Source organism: Mastigoproctus giganteus, chromosome 10 (assembly GCF_048544385.1).
Source record: "Mastigoproctus giganteus isolate SK-2022 chromosome 10, ASM4854438v1, whole genome shotgun sequence".
Classification (NCBI taxonomy): Eukaryota; Metazoa; Arthropoda; class Arachnida; order Uropygi; family Thelyphonidae; genus Mastigoproctus; species Mastigoproctus giganteus.
Genome location: NC_143584.1, coordinates 112731156 through 112743844, shown reverse-complemented (window position 1 = coordinate 112743844; position 12689 = coordinate 112731156). Strand labels below are relative to the sequence as shown.

The following is a 12689-nucleotide window of genomic DNA, read 5'->3' as shown; positions in this document are numbered from 1 at the left end:
ATCTGTCTTTCCTCAATTTGAATTTATGCCCTCTCAGGTGATTTTTCTGAGCTAGAGGAAGAATCCCATCAGCATTGAGCATGCTCAAACCATTCAAGGCTTTGTACACCTCTATCAGATTACCCCGCTGGTGCCTAGTTTCCAGACACTGTAATTTGCAAAACTTAAGCCTTTCTTCGTAAGAGAACCCCTTTGTCCCATTCACCAATCTAGTTGCCCTTCTCTGTACTCGTTCCAGCAGCTCTACATCCTTCCTGAAATGAGGCTTCCAGGCCTGTATACAGTACTCTAGGTGTGGCCTGACCATTGCCTTATACAAGGGAATAATCACCTCCTTATCCCTGCTAGAAAAATTCCTATATATCATTGACAATACACCATGAGCTACTCTTGCAGCTCGTCTGCACTGCTCAGAGAACTTCATATCTGCCTGCACCACCACCCCCAGGTCCCTTTCATTCTCTACCACTGTCAGTGTAGTACCACAGAGTTGATACGTTGCTCTGGGGTTGCTGTTTCCCATATGTAGTACTTTACATTTGTCAATGTTAAACTTCATTTGCCACCTCGAAGCCCATCTGCTCAACCTTTCCAAATCCTGTTGCAGCAGCATAGTGTCAGTAGTGGCCTTGACAACCCTGCCAACCTTCGTATCGTCTGCAAACTTGGACATTAAGCCTGATATACCATCATCAATATCATTTATAAATACAGAAAACAATAAAGGCCCCAATACTGAACCCTGAGGGACTCCACTAATGACATTAGTCCACGATGAGCAGTGTCCATTGATTACCACTCTCTGTCTTCTCCCCCTCAACCACCCCTTTATCCATAGCAGCAACTTGCCTCCAATGCCACACTGCTCCAATTTGTGCAGCAGTCTTCCATGTGCAACAGTATCAAAAGCCTTTCTAAGATCCAAGTATATAATATCAAAGTTATTCCCTGCATCCAGTTCTTTTGTGACTGCATCATAGTATCCAATCAAATTGGTCAGGCAAGACTTCCCCTTAACAAAACCATGCTGTGTCCTAGCTATAACTGAAGTCTTTTCTAGATGATCCTGCAGTGCTTCTTTCACCAGTGCCTCCATTAATTTTCCGGGAACAGAAGTTAAACTCACAGGTCTATAATTACTTGTGTCAGCCTTTGATCCCCCTTTGTGAATTGGGGTCACATTTGCACATCTCCAGTCAATGGGTACCTCCCCTGAGTCCAAGGAAGCTCTCATAATTATGGCTAAGGGTTTGCTTACCTCCTTTGCTGCCTCCTTTAATATAACTGGATAGATCCCATCCACCCCACGTGCCTTTCTTGTGTTTATCTTCAACAATTTCTCCTCCACTTTGCTCTCAGTTATTACAAGATTCTCTAGCTTACTGCTAGAGTTGAATACACCTCTGGCATTCCCCTCGCTGAATAACTCCTCATGTGTGAATGTCGATGCAAAATATTCATTTAGTTTGTTAGCTACCCGAGCAGGGTCATCAACAGTTGACCCATCGATCTCAAGTGGACCAATCTGATTCATCCCCTTCCTTCTAGAGTTTACATAAGTAAAGAACTCTTTGCTGTTTTTCTTCGCATCCCTTGCCAAGGATCTCTCGTAATCTGCCTTCGCCTGCCTAACCTCCTTTGTAACTTGGTTACAGATCAACTTGTATCTATCATAGGTGTCCGTGTCACGTGTTAATTTGTATGTATCCCATGCATTTTTCTTCTCTGCCATATGCCTCATTAGTTCATCTGACAACCATTTAGGCCTAAACCTTGAACAATATTTCTTAGTTGGTATGTAAAGCCTAGTAGCTTCCACGATAAGTTCTTTGAATGCTTCCCATTTTGAATTTGCTGTTGGCAATATCATCAGTTGATCCCACTGTGTAGAATTTAATTACTGTCTCAGTCCATTGTAGTCGCCTTTACGAAAGCAATACCCCTTCCCTTTACCCCTAATGGTAGTTACCTCTTTGAGTAACTCCCACTTCAGCACACTGTGATCACTGCCACCAAGTGGTTCATTTATCTGCAGATTCTTAATGCATGAAGAATCACTACTGATAATCAAATCAAGAGTATTACTCCCTCTAGTTGCCTCCCGAACATGCTGATGTAGAAAACAATCATCCAATAAATCCACAAAAGCCTTGCTACTGTGTGAGTGACCAGCCCCCAAATTCCAGTCAATATCTGGGAAATTAAAATCCCCCATTATAAGACTCTCTGATTTACTGGCCCACTCTATTTCTCCGAACAGTTTCTTATTATACTCATCAGAGTCATTAGGCCTATAGCACACTCCTACTCTCAATTTTGATCTCCCAATGCTTATGTCACACCAAACTGACTCGACACTGCACTGTCCAGCGATGTCGACTGGCTTCACTTCCTTGGATTTTATGTGTTTTTTAACTAATAGCATAACCCCTCCTCCCTTCCTATCCTGTCTATCCTTTCTGTAGACATTGTACTCCCCAAATTCCAGTTCTGCATTTCTTATATCTGTGTGACACCACGTCTCTGAAATCCCCACAATATCTGCCTTTGATGTTTTGAGCAATACCTCAAATTCATCAAATTTATTTACTAAACTCCTAGCATTGGTGTACACACAAGTATACATGCACCTGTTCTTTTTCTTAGCTACCCTAACACAACCCATGTGTTTACTTGTACCCCAATGATTCCCAACAGTCTCTGAAATATCCTGCATCTTATTTTCCAGGCTGCGGCTCATTCCAATAGAAGCAGTGCAAGAATCACTTTCACCTCTGCCAGTGGCTACTGTTAATCTATTAGTCCTTGTATCCCCCCAATCTAGCAGTTTTCCGACCCACCTAACATTGCCTCGATAGCATCAGCAAACATTCTTGCACCCTTTCTATTTAAGTGTATCCCATCCCTGTAGAAGCAGTCTCTCCTGTTAACAAGTACAGACCAGGCTGAAAAAAATTCTACCCCTTGAGCCCTGCACAATCTTTCCAGGGCCGAATTGATTGACAGGGCTCTCATCATATACTCCCTCCTATCGTGTCTGGGCAGAATTGCAGACACTTTCAATTTCAACCCTAATTCACGGCTTTTTTTCATCAGTGACCTGTACTTGTCAAGTAATTCCGCCGGTCTCCTACTCTTAATGTCATTAGTGCCAACGTGTACAACTATATCACCTTTTGTGCCCTTAAAAGATGATATCCGCTCTACAACGTCATCAACTTTTGCCCCTGGCAGACATACCCTGGTCCTATTCCACCTATCCTTTTTACAAAGCATGTTTCCCGTTTCCCTGGCAATAGAGTCACCAACAACTACTGGTTCCTTTGGGACCAGCGCATTCTGCCTTGGGGGTTGCCGCTGTGTTCCGCGATGACCAAGTGCAAGCTCTGGCATTGGTGTGGGCAGCTGAGAGCTTGATGGGCCCCTCACTTGTAATCCTTCGAGGGCATCCACCCTATCCTTCAAGCTCTCATATAGGCCCATAACAACGCTGAGTTGTCGCCTTATCTCCTTACACTCCTTGCATCGCACACACACAAAGACATCCCCCATGGCAGTATCATGTCCCATACTTGACTGCTCCGCAAACATCAAGCAAATAGTGCATCTTACAAGGCTGTGATTCAGAGGGCAACTGCCCCCCTCAGTTCTCCCCTGGGCCACAGCATTCCCATTAGCTTGAGCCCTTTGCTTTGCTGCTCTGGTTTGAGTCATGATTTAGATTTACTTTCAATAAAATTTCAATTTCTGTACAAAATTAAATCCTAAACTTGTATCCAAACACAGTTATAACGCTATATTTATGTTTCAGTAACGAGTGTTATCTACGGAATATTTACGTTTCAGTAACGAGTGTTATCTACGAAATATTTACGTTTCAGTAACGAGTGTTATCTGCGAAATCCCTTTATATAACTTTCGTATCAAGTTATGTTACGTAACCTAAGTGGTTATATGTATAATTAATTATGTTAAATATAATTAATTATATTACGTTTGTAATCCAAGTCGCTATATGTATCTATTCAAACGTACAACCCAACTGCTAACGAAGCTCAACTAACGCTATCTAGTACGGTATATCGTATCACAAAGGCGGGAAAATTACGAACGGTTAGCGGAGTTGAAACACGTGGAAACCTTTACCGATACTTTTATGCAATTACAAGGCCGAGTAAAGAATAAATACACCAAATTAATCAGAAAATCACAAAATAATGTTATACTACTAAATTTAAATCAAAAGTTTTAGAAAAACAATAATTTCAAATCAATAAATAAGAAAAATCCACTTAGCGGCTTTGAAAACGACCGTCTCTAGTAGCCTCGTCAGCAGACTCACTTAAATAGAAAGGGTGCAAGAATGTTTGCTGATGCTATCGAGGCAGTGTTAGGTGGGTCGGAAAACTGCTAGATTGGGGGATACAAGGACTAATAGATTAACAGTAGCCACTGGCAGAGGTGAAAGTGATTCTTGCACTGCTTCTATTGGAATGAGCTGCAGCCTGGAAAATAAGATGCAGGATATTTCAGAGACTGCTGGGAATCATTGAGGTACAAATAAACACATAGGTCGTGTTAGGGTAGTTAAGAAAAAGAACAGGTGCATGTATACTTGCGTGTACACCAATGCTAGGAGCTTAGTAAATAAATTTGATGAATTTGAGGTATTGCTCAAAAATCGAAGGCAGATATTGTGGGGATTTCAGAGACGTGGTGTCACACAGATATAAGGAATGCAGAACTGGAATTTGGGGAGTACAATGTGTACAGAAAGGATAGGAAGGGAGGAGGGGTTATGCTATTAGTTAAGAAATACATAAAATCCAAGGAAGTGAAGCCAGTCGACATTGCTGGACAGTGCAGTGTTGAGTCAGTTTGGTGTGACATAAGCATTGGGAGATCAAAATTGAGAGTAGGAGTGTGCTATAGGCCTAATGACTCTGATGAGTATAATAAGAAACTATACAGGGAAATAGAGTGGGCCAGTAAATCAGAGAGTCTTATAATGGGGGATTTTAATTTCCCAGATATTGACTGGAATTTGGGGCTGGTCACTCACACACTAGCAAGGCTTTTGTGGATTTATTGGATGATTGTTTTCTACATCAGCATGTTCGGGAGGCAACTAGAGGGAGTAATACTCTTGATTTGATTATCAGTAGTGATTATTCATGCATTAAGAATCTGCAGGTAAATGAACCACTAGGTGGCAGTGATCACAGTGTGCTGAAGTGGGATTTACTAAAAGAGGTAACTACCATTAGGGGTAAAGGGAAGGGTTATTGCTTTCGTAAAGGCGACTACGATGGACTGAGACAATATTTAAATTCTATACAGTGGGACCAACTGATGATGTTACCAACAGCAAATTCAAAATGGGAAGCATTCAAAGAACTTATCTTGGAAGCTACTAGGCTTTACATACCAACTAAGAAATATTGTTCAAGGTTTAGGCCTAATTGGATGTCAGATGAACTAATGAGACATATGGCAGAGAAGAAAAATGCATGGGATACATACAAATTAACACGTGACACAGAAGCCTATGATAGATACAAATTGATCTGTAACCAAGTTACAAAGGAGGTTAGGCAGGTGAAGGCAGATTACAAGAAATCTTTGGCAAGGGATGCAAAGAAAAACAGCAAAGAGTTCTTTACTTATGTAAACTCTAGAAGGAAGGGGATGAATCAGATTGGTCCACTTGATATCAATGGGTCAACTGTTGATGATCCTGCTCAGGTAGCTAACAAACTGAATGAATATTTTGCATCGACATTCACACATGAGGAGTTATTCAGCCAGGGGAAAACTAAAGGTGTATTCAACTCTGGCAGTAAGCTAGAGAACCTTGTAATAACTGAGAGTAAAGTGGAGGAGAAATTGTTGAAGATAAATACAAGAAAGGCACCCGGGGGTGGATGGGAGCTATCCAGTTATATTAAAGGAGGCAGCAAAGGAAGTAAGCAAACCCTTAGCCATAATTATGAGAGCTTCCATGGACTGGAGATGTGCAAATGTGACCCCAATTCACAAAGGAGGATGAAAGGGTGACACAAGTAATTATAGACCTGTTAGTTTAACTTCTGTTCCCAGAAAATTAATGGAGGCACTGGTTAAAGAAGCACTGCAGGATCATCTAGACAAGACTTCAGTTATAGCTCAGACACAGCATGGTTTTGTTAAGGGGAAGTCTTGCCTGACCAATTTGATTGGATACTATGATGCAGTCACAAAAGAACTGGATGCAGGGAATAACTTTGATATTATACTTGGATCTTAGAAAGGCTTTTGATACTGTTGCACATGGAAGACTGCTGCTCAAATTGGAGCAGTGTGGCATTGGAGGCAAATTGCTGCTATGACATATGGTATATGGATGCCATATGGATTCTTGGCATATGGATTATTTTGAATTCAATAGGGCTTCAGTGAGAAACTCACATTGTAATTGCTTAGATAAAGAGAAAAAAAAGGTTTTAAAAAGTTGAGGGGGAGAAGACAGAGAGTGGTAATCAATGAACACTGCTCATCGTGAACTAATGTTATTAGTGGTTGAGGGGGAGAAGACAGAGAGTGGTAATCAATGGACACTGGTCATTGTGGACTAATGTTATTAGTGGAGTCCCTCAGGGTTCAGTATTGGGTCCATTATTGTTTTCTGTATTTATAAATGATATTGATGATGGTATATCAAGCTTAATGTCCAAGTTTGCAGACGATACGAAGGTTGGCAGGGTTGTCAAGGAGACTACTGACACTATGCTACTGCAACAGGATCTGGAAAGGTTGAGCAGATGTCCTGAGAGGTGGCAAATGAAGTTTAACATTGACAAATGTAAAGTACTACATATGGGAAACAGCAACCTCAGAGCAACGTATCAACTCTGTGGTACTATATTGACAGTGGTAGAGAATGAAAGGGACCTGGCGGTGGTTGTGCAGGCAGATATGAAGTTTTCTGAGCAGTGCAGACGGGCTGCAAGAGTAGCTCATGGTGTATTGTCGATGTTATATAGGAATTTTTCTAGCAGGGGATAAGGAGGTGATCATTCCCTTGGCAATGGTCAGCCCACACCTAGAGTACTGTATACAGGTCTGGAGGCCTCATTTCAAGAAGGATGTAGAGATGCTGGAACAAGTACAGAGAAGGGCAACAAGATTAGTGAATGGAACAAAGGGGTGCTCTTACGATGAAAGGCTTAAGTTTTGCAAATTACAGTGTCTGGGGACTAGGCACCAGCGAGGTGATCTGATAGAGGTGTATAAAGCCTTGAATGGTTTGAGCATGCTCAATGCTGATGGGATTCTTCCTCTTGCTCAGAATAATCACCTGAGAGGGGATAAATTCAAATTGAGAAAAGACAGATGTAGGATAGATGTGCGGAAATTTGCCTTTAGCCAGCGGGTGGTTGGTTGGTGGAATAGACTTCCAACCCTTGTCGTGGAAGTTGATAGCCTAAATAAGTTTAAGGCTCAGCTGGACAGGTATTTCGAACAAACAGAGGGGTGAAGTGGAAGTGGTTATTTTTTTATTTTATTTTATTTATTTATTTTTTTTTTTGGCTGATGCTGCATAAGCTTGCTTTCTTGCATCAAATGCCTCTACTAATGCTAATGCTACTGCTAAACTAATTCATGATAGGCATGAAGAGAAGCTGTTCTAATCGTGCTAAATATTGAATATATATGCATCATGTATGGCATCCTATTCCTGTGGAAGGAAGACTTCTCCACAATGTATTAATTGCAGCATGGAAATAACCAGCAAACATTATCTTAGAAAAGAGGTTCTGATTTAGGGAGATGAGGAGGCCTCCTCCCAAAATCGAATTTTCTAACATGTATTTCATTAAAAAATTTTGAAATTAGAATAAGGGAAGTGAGATGACAAGGTAAAACCATATGAATTGTCATTATTTTATGATTTATTTACATGCTTGGAAAGTTTTTCTAGGATTTTTGGATTTTTTTTATCTGCTTTTGTAAGTCGTATCAAACTTTGTGATGTAAGTTTATGTAATCAGAGTTTTATTAATGTTAGTTTAGTAAGATGGCTAACTGATGCAAGGAAGCAGACTTTTTTTCTGCATCTGCCAAAAAAAAGAAAAAAAAAAAAGAAATGATCATTCATTCTCCATCATCCCAGAAAGTAACCATCCAATTTTGTTTCGAGCTTAAACTTTCTTCCTGAGTCATCTTGGCAGGTTATTTATTCAAGTAATCTACAGCACACTGGTTGATAGTAAATGTTGTGCCACTATTAAAAAAATGAATTCCATCCTTACAATACAATTATTTTTTTTTTTACTAACTAGGACAGGGCAGGTTGAGAAAAACTGCCCCATACCATTGTATAAACTTATGAATAAACTTACACAGATTTATTACATATCGGTGGGAGCTGTTGTTCAGTAATTCTTTTAGTTACTCATGTATTGATAAGTTTATAATTTTTGTATTAAAAAAATTATAAATATTAGACATGACCACTGAGTTTAGTAATCCTGAAGTTCAATGGAAACTTTTCTGCTAATGTTAACTCTATCAACCAAGGTATCGTGCATTCACAATTGTACTACTGTCTCCTTGAAGGCCTACAAACATTTATAGCTGTCTTGTATATTTATAACTATGTCTTACACATGACTAAATATCAGCAGAGGGGTATTCAGATATTATTGTTAGGGCAGTGTATGTTTTGTTTTCAAGGTTCTGTTAATGCAGTATCAACAAATTATCTCTGTATTAAATTAATGAAAATTAAATTATTAAGTTAATGCAAAATCAACAAATATGGCATAATTTGTTGATTTTGCAAAAGCTACTATAGCACATCTTTGTAGAGTTTCAAGGCAATCTATAGCCTCCAAGGTACAGATTGCCTTGGAACTTTACAGAGATGTGCTGTTGCCATCTATTAAATGGGTTTAAAATAATAACTGTTTGTTAATTTTGAAAATTAACATACGAAGATTTATTTTTGCCTAAATTTAAGAAATGCTGTGTGTAATTTAGATATAGAAGTTAATGAAACTGAATAAAATAAATGTAGAGGATATTACTACAAAGAAAAAAAATAAATAGTGATGATTTTTTATGATTTATTTTTTTTTTATTAATTTGTTTTTTAATTTGATTTTGATTTTATTTTTGACAATAATCCCACTCTTATGTTTGGCTATAAAGTCAGAATATGAAACATTCAAATAAATTGAAAAGCATAGGAATAATATTTTAAAACATTTATGTACATAGTTTTTCAATTTTTATGAACAGATTTCTCAAAGATTCACCATGGATCATGTGCATACTATAAAGAAACCTGCTCACAAAAAGGTGAGCAGGTTTTTTAATTTGGTTGTTTGCCAAAATCCATAGCAAGCAACTTAGTCATTTATGATAATATTTCTGTATTTAACTGCTTTTCTTTGGTGTTATACCAAAATCCATTTAGAAATTGTGAATAATGTTAGATTTTTTTTTTTCTCTTTAAGATAGGTTATTTAAATTCAATAGATATTTCTCTAGATTGGTTTTTAAAAAAATTTTAATGATTATCAGTGAATTCTCAGAAGTAGTGAAGTTGAGAAAAGTATGGAATTTTGAATTTGTTTCAATGAAAATCTTTATCAACCACAATGTGTTGTTTCATAACAGAATGGGAGGTTGGTTTACTGATGATCAGAATGTTATCAAAAGATTTGCTGTGAAACTTTTAAATCATTGATAAGGAGAAAAGCAATTTTCAAGTTCAATATCTACTAATATATTTTGACAAAATAACAACCTACCCTTTGGTTCATGGCATATGGATTATAAGGTTACTGTTCCCAGTTTTAATTCAGTGATGCAAAGTAATTTTATTTGAATCTCTCTATAACAAAAGTGAATGATATTTTAAATGGCATATCTACATTTGCAGCACTAGAAATTACATTATAGTTTTCTCATAGTATACAGATTATATTGTTACTGTTCCTACTTTTTATCCAGTGATGCAAAGTAATTTCATTTGAATTGCTGTACTATTTGAATCTCTCTCTCTACAACAAAGGTGAATGATATTTTAAATGGTGTATCTACATTTGCAGCACTAGAAATTACATTATAGTTTTCTTCAGTAATATTCCTGTTATTAAAATAGTGACATGAAACATTATTAATGTAGAAAGTTAGAAATATAACCTTCTTAACTATTTTTAATTTTATTTAGACACACGCTTCAGAACAATATGATTGATTCTGGTGTGATAGAATGGCTTATAGAAACACTTGGCAATCCAAAATGTCTTACAGATTATGGCCTAGAATATGCTGTAGCACTATTCATGAATCTCTGTCTTAGATCAGCAGGTATTATGTTCTTTTATACTAGCAATTTATTGTTTAATTTCTTTAATGTTTATTTAATGTAGAAGGTTAGAATGGAACCTCAATTCAACTTCATTAATTATTTTTAATTTCATTTATTTATATACTTCAGAACAATGAACAATTCCACTGTCATTAATGTAAATTCTCAATATTTTAATTTTACAGAAAGATGGCATCACAGTTATAATAGGAACATTGTAACTTTAATGAGACTCTGTCATTGCACTTGAACTGCTTGCTTCTTACCATTAATTTATTTTGAATTCAATAGGGCTTCAGTGAGAAACTCACATTGTAATTGCTTAGATAAAGAAAAAAAAAAAGGTTTTAAAAAGTTGTAACTTACCTGTTTAATTGATTTTGTAAAACCACAAGAATATTGTAACTTTAATGAGACTAGGTCATTGCTATTGAACTTCTTACTTTTAATTTATTTTGAATTCAATAGGGCTTCAGTGAGAAACTTATGTTGTAATTGTTTAGATAAAGAAAAACAAAGGTTTTAAAATGTTGTAACTTACCTGTTTGATTGGTTTTGTAAAACCGCGCTACTACAATTGTCTTCTATCTCTGTAAGTTCATTACATAGGTTTAAAAAAAAAACTAGCTGGGGGGGGTTGGTCTGAAGATTAGTAAAATAAAAATGTTATGTACACTGAAAGGACAGAATTCATAGGGTTCCTGGGCAACACGATGCTGTCACCCCTCTTGCTAGTGGATGTACCCACCATTTGGCAGGTATATAGGTACACTGCATTCATGTAGATGGTAATTCGATGTCAGTAGTAATAAACGTCATGAGTTAACAGACTTTGAAAAAGGGATGATAGTGGGTGCCGAAAGCATGGGTCACTCTATCGCAGAGGTGTTACAGAAACTGTTTGTTATTTTGTTTGTTATTTGGTTTTTAGGAGCATTAGCAACTAAGGCCATATTGCTCTGCGATATGCGCGGTGGTCATTCCCTGACCTTTCCGCATCTTCCGTATTTGGTGGTGATGGGCTCGAACCCCGGTCTAATCAAGAAGCATGTGCTATGCACTGCTGCTCCTTCCCACCTGGCTATGGAGGCGCCATTACAGAAACTATCCATGATAAACAGTATCGAGAGAGTATCAGGAATAAGCCATTTCCGGAATGACATCTCATCGTGGACAGTGCTGTGAGCAGAGATAGGTGATAGATGAACATGGCTGTCGACATCTGTCTTACATTGTTTCAGCCAACTGGAGAGTGACAGTGGCACAAATCACTGCAGACTTCAACAAGGGAGGTTCCAGAAATGTCTCCACCAAGACCATCAGGCAATCATTAGTCATAATAGGTTATGGGAGCTGCTGACCCACCACAGTCCCATTGCTAACACCACAACACAGGACTCTGCGCCTCAACTGGGAAAAAGGACATCGACACTGGACCTTGGATGACTGGAGACTAGTCTCCTGGTCCAATAAGTCCCATTTCCAGTTATTTCGAGCAGATGGGTGAGTGCATATCTGGCAGAGACTGCGTGAAGCTATGCACCCGTCATGTCAACAAAGAACTGTTCAGGCAGGTGGATGGTTGGTAATGGTCTGGGGCTTGTTCGACTGGCACATGCTGAGACCTGTGGTACGTTTAGATGCATCTCTGAATGGTCCAGGTTACATGTCCATCCTTGCAGACCATCTGCATCCCTGCATGGTCCTCATTCACCCACAGGGCAATGGACTCTTCCAGCAGGACAATGCACCTCCCCACAGAGTCATGGTGACTAGAACATGGTTCGAAGAGCATTCCACAGATTTTACCACCATGGATTGGCCTCCTCGTTCATCAGACATGAACCCTGTGGAGTACCTTTGGGATGCTGTGGAAAGTTCCATTCAAGCTTTGGATCCTCCACCCAGGAATGCAACGGAATTATGGACAGCAGTGCAGCAGGCATGGATGGAAATACCTGTGGAATGCTTTCGTGAACTAGTGGACTCAATGCCTTACCGTGTGACTGCCCTTATCTGGGCAAAAGGTGGGCCTACCTGTTACTAGGTAGGTATCCCATGATTTCTGTCCACTGAGTGTACTTCATATCTGATGAAAAGACTTGCTTCAAGTTAACAGTCATTATTATACAAGTAAAGTTGACATTTGCATATACAAATATACTCTTAACATTCTATAATAAAGCCATTGTTGGTATTCTTTCAGTTGACAAGGAAAATTTTTCTCATCAACTGAAAGATATTTTTTATTGTATTTTGAAGAAAAGGGAATTCTTCACAGGGTAATAATAGAATTTTAAGATTTAAAATAAAAGAAATTAACACATTC

General features: G+C 38.4%; 1 protein-coding gene across 7 annotated transcripts in view; it reads left to right on the top strand.

Annotated features, from left to right (window-relative positions):
- Window positions 1-12689, top strand: part of LOC150079226 (lisH domain-containing protein ARMC9-like) — a 446058-nt gene that overhangs the window by 265143 nt on the left and 168226 nt on the right. For all 7 annotated transcript variants that reach the window (XM_090383948.1, XM_090383946.1, XM_090383947.1 and 4 more), the window contains exon 15: window positions 10220-10359. In XM_090383948.1, coding sequence (XP_090240074.1) covers window positions 10220-10359 — 140 coding nt within the window. The remainder of the gene's footprint in view (window positions 1-10219; window positions 10360-12689) is intronic.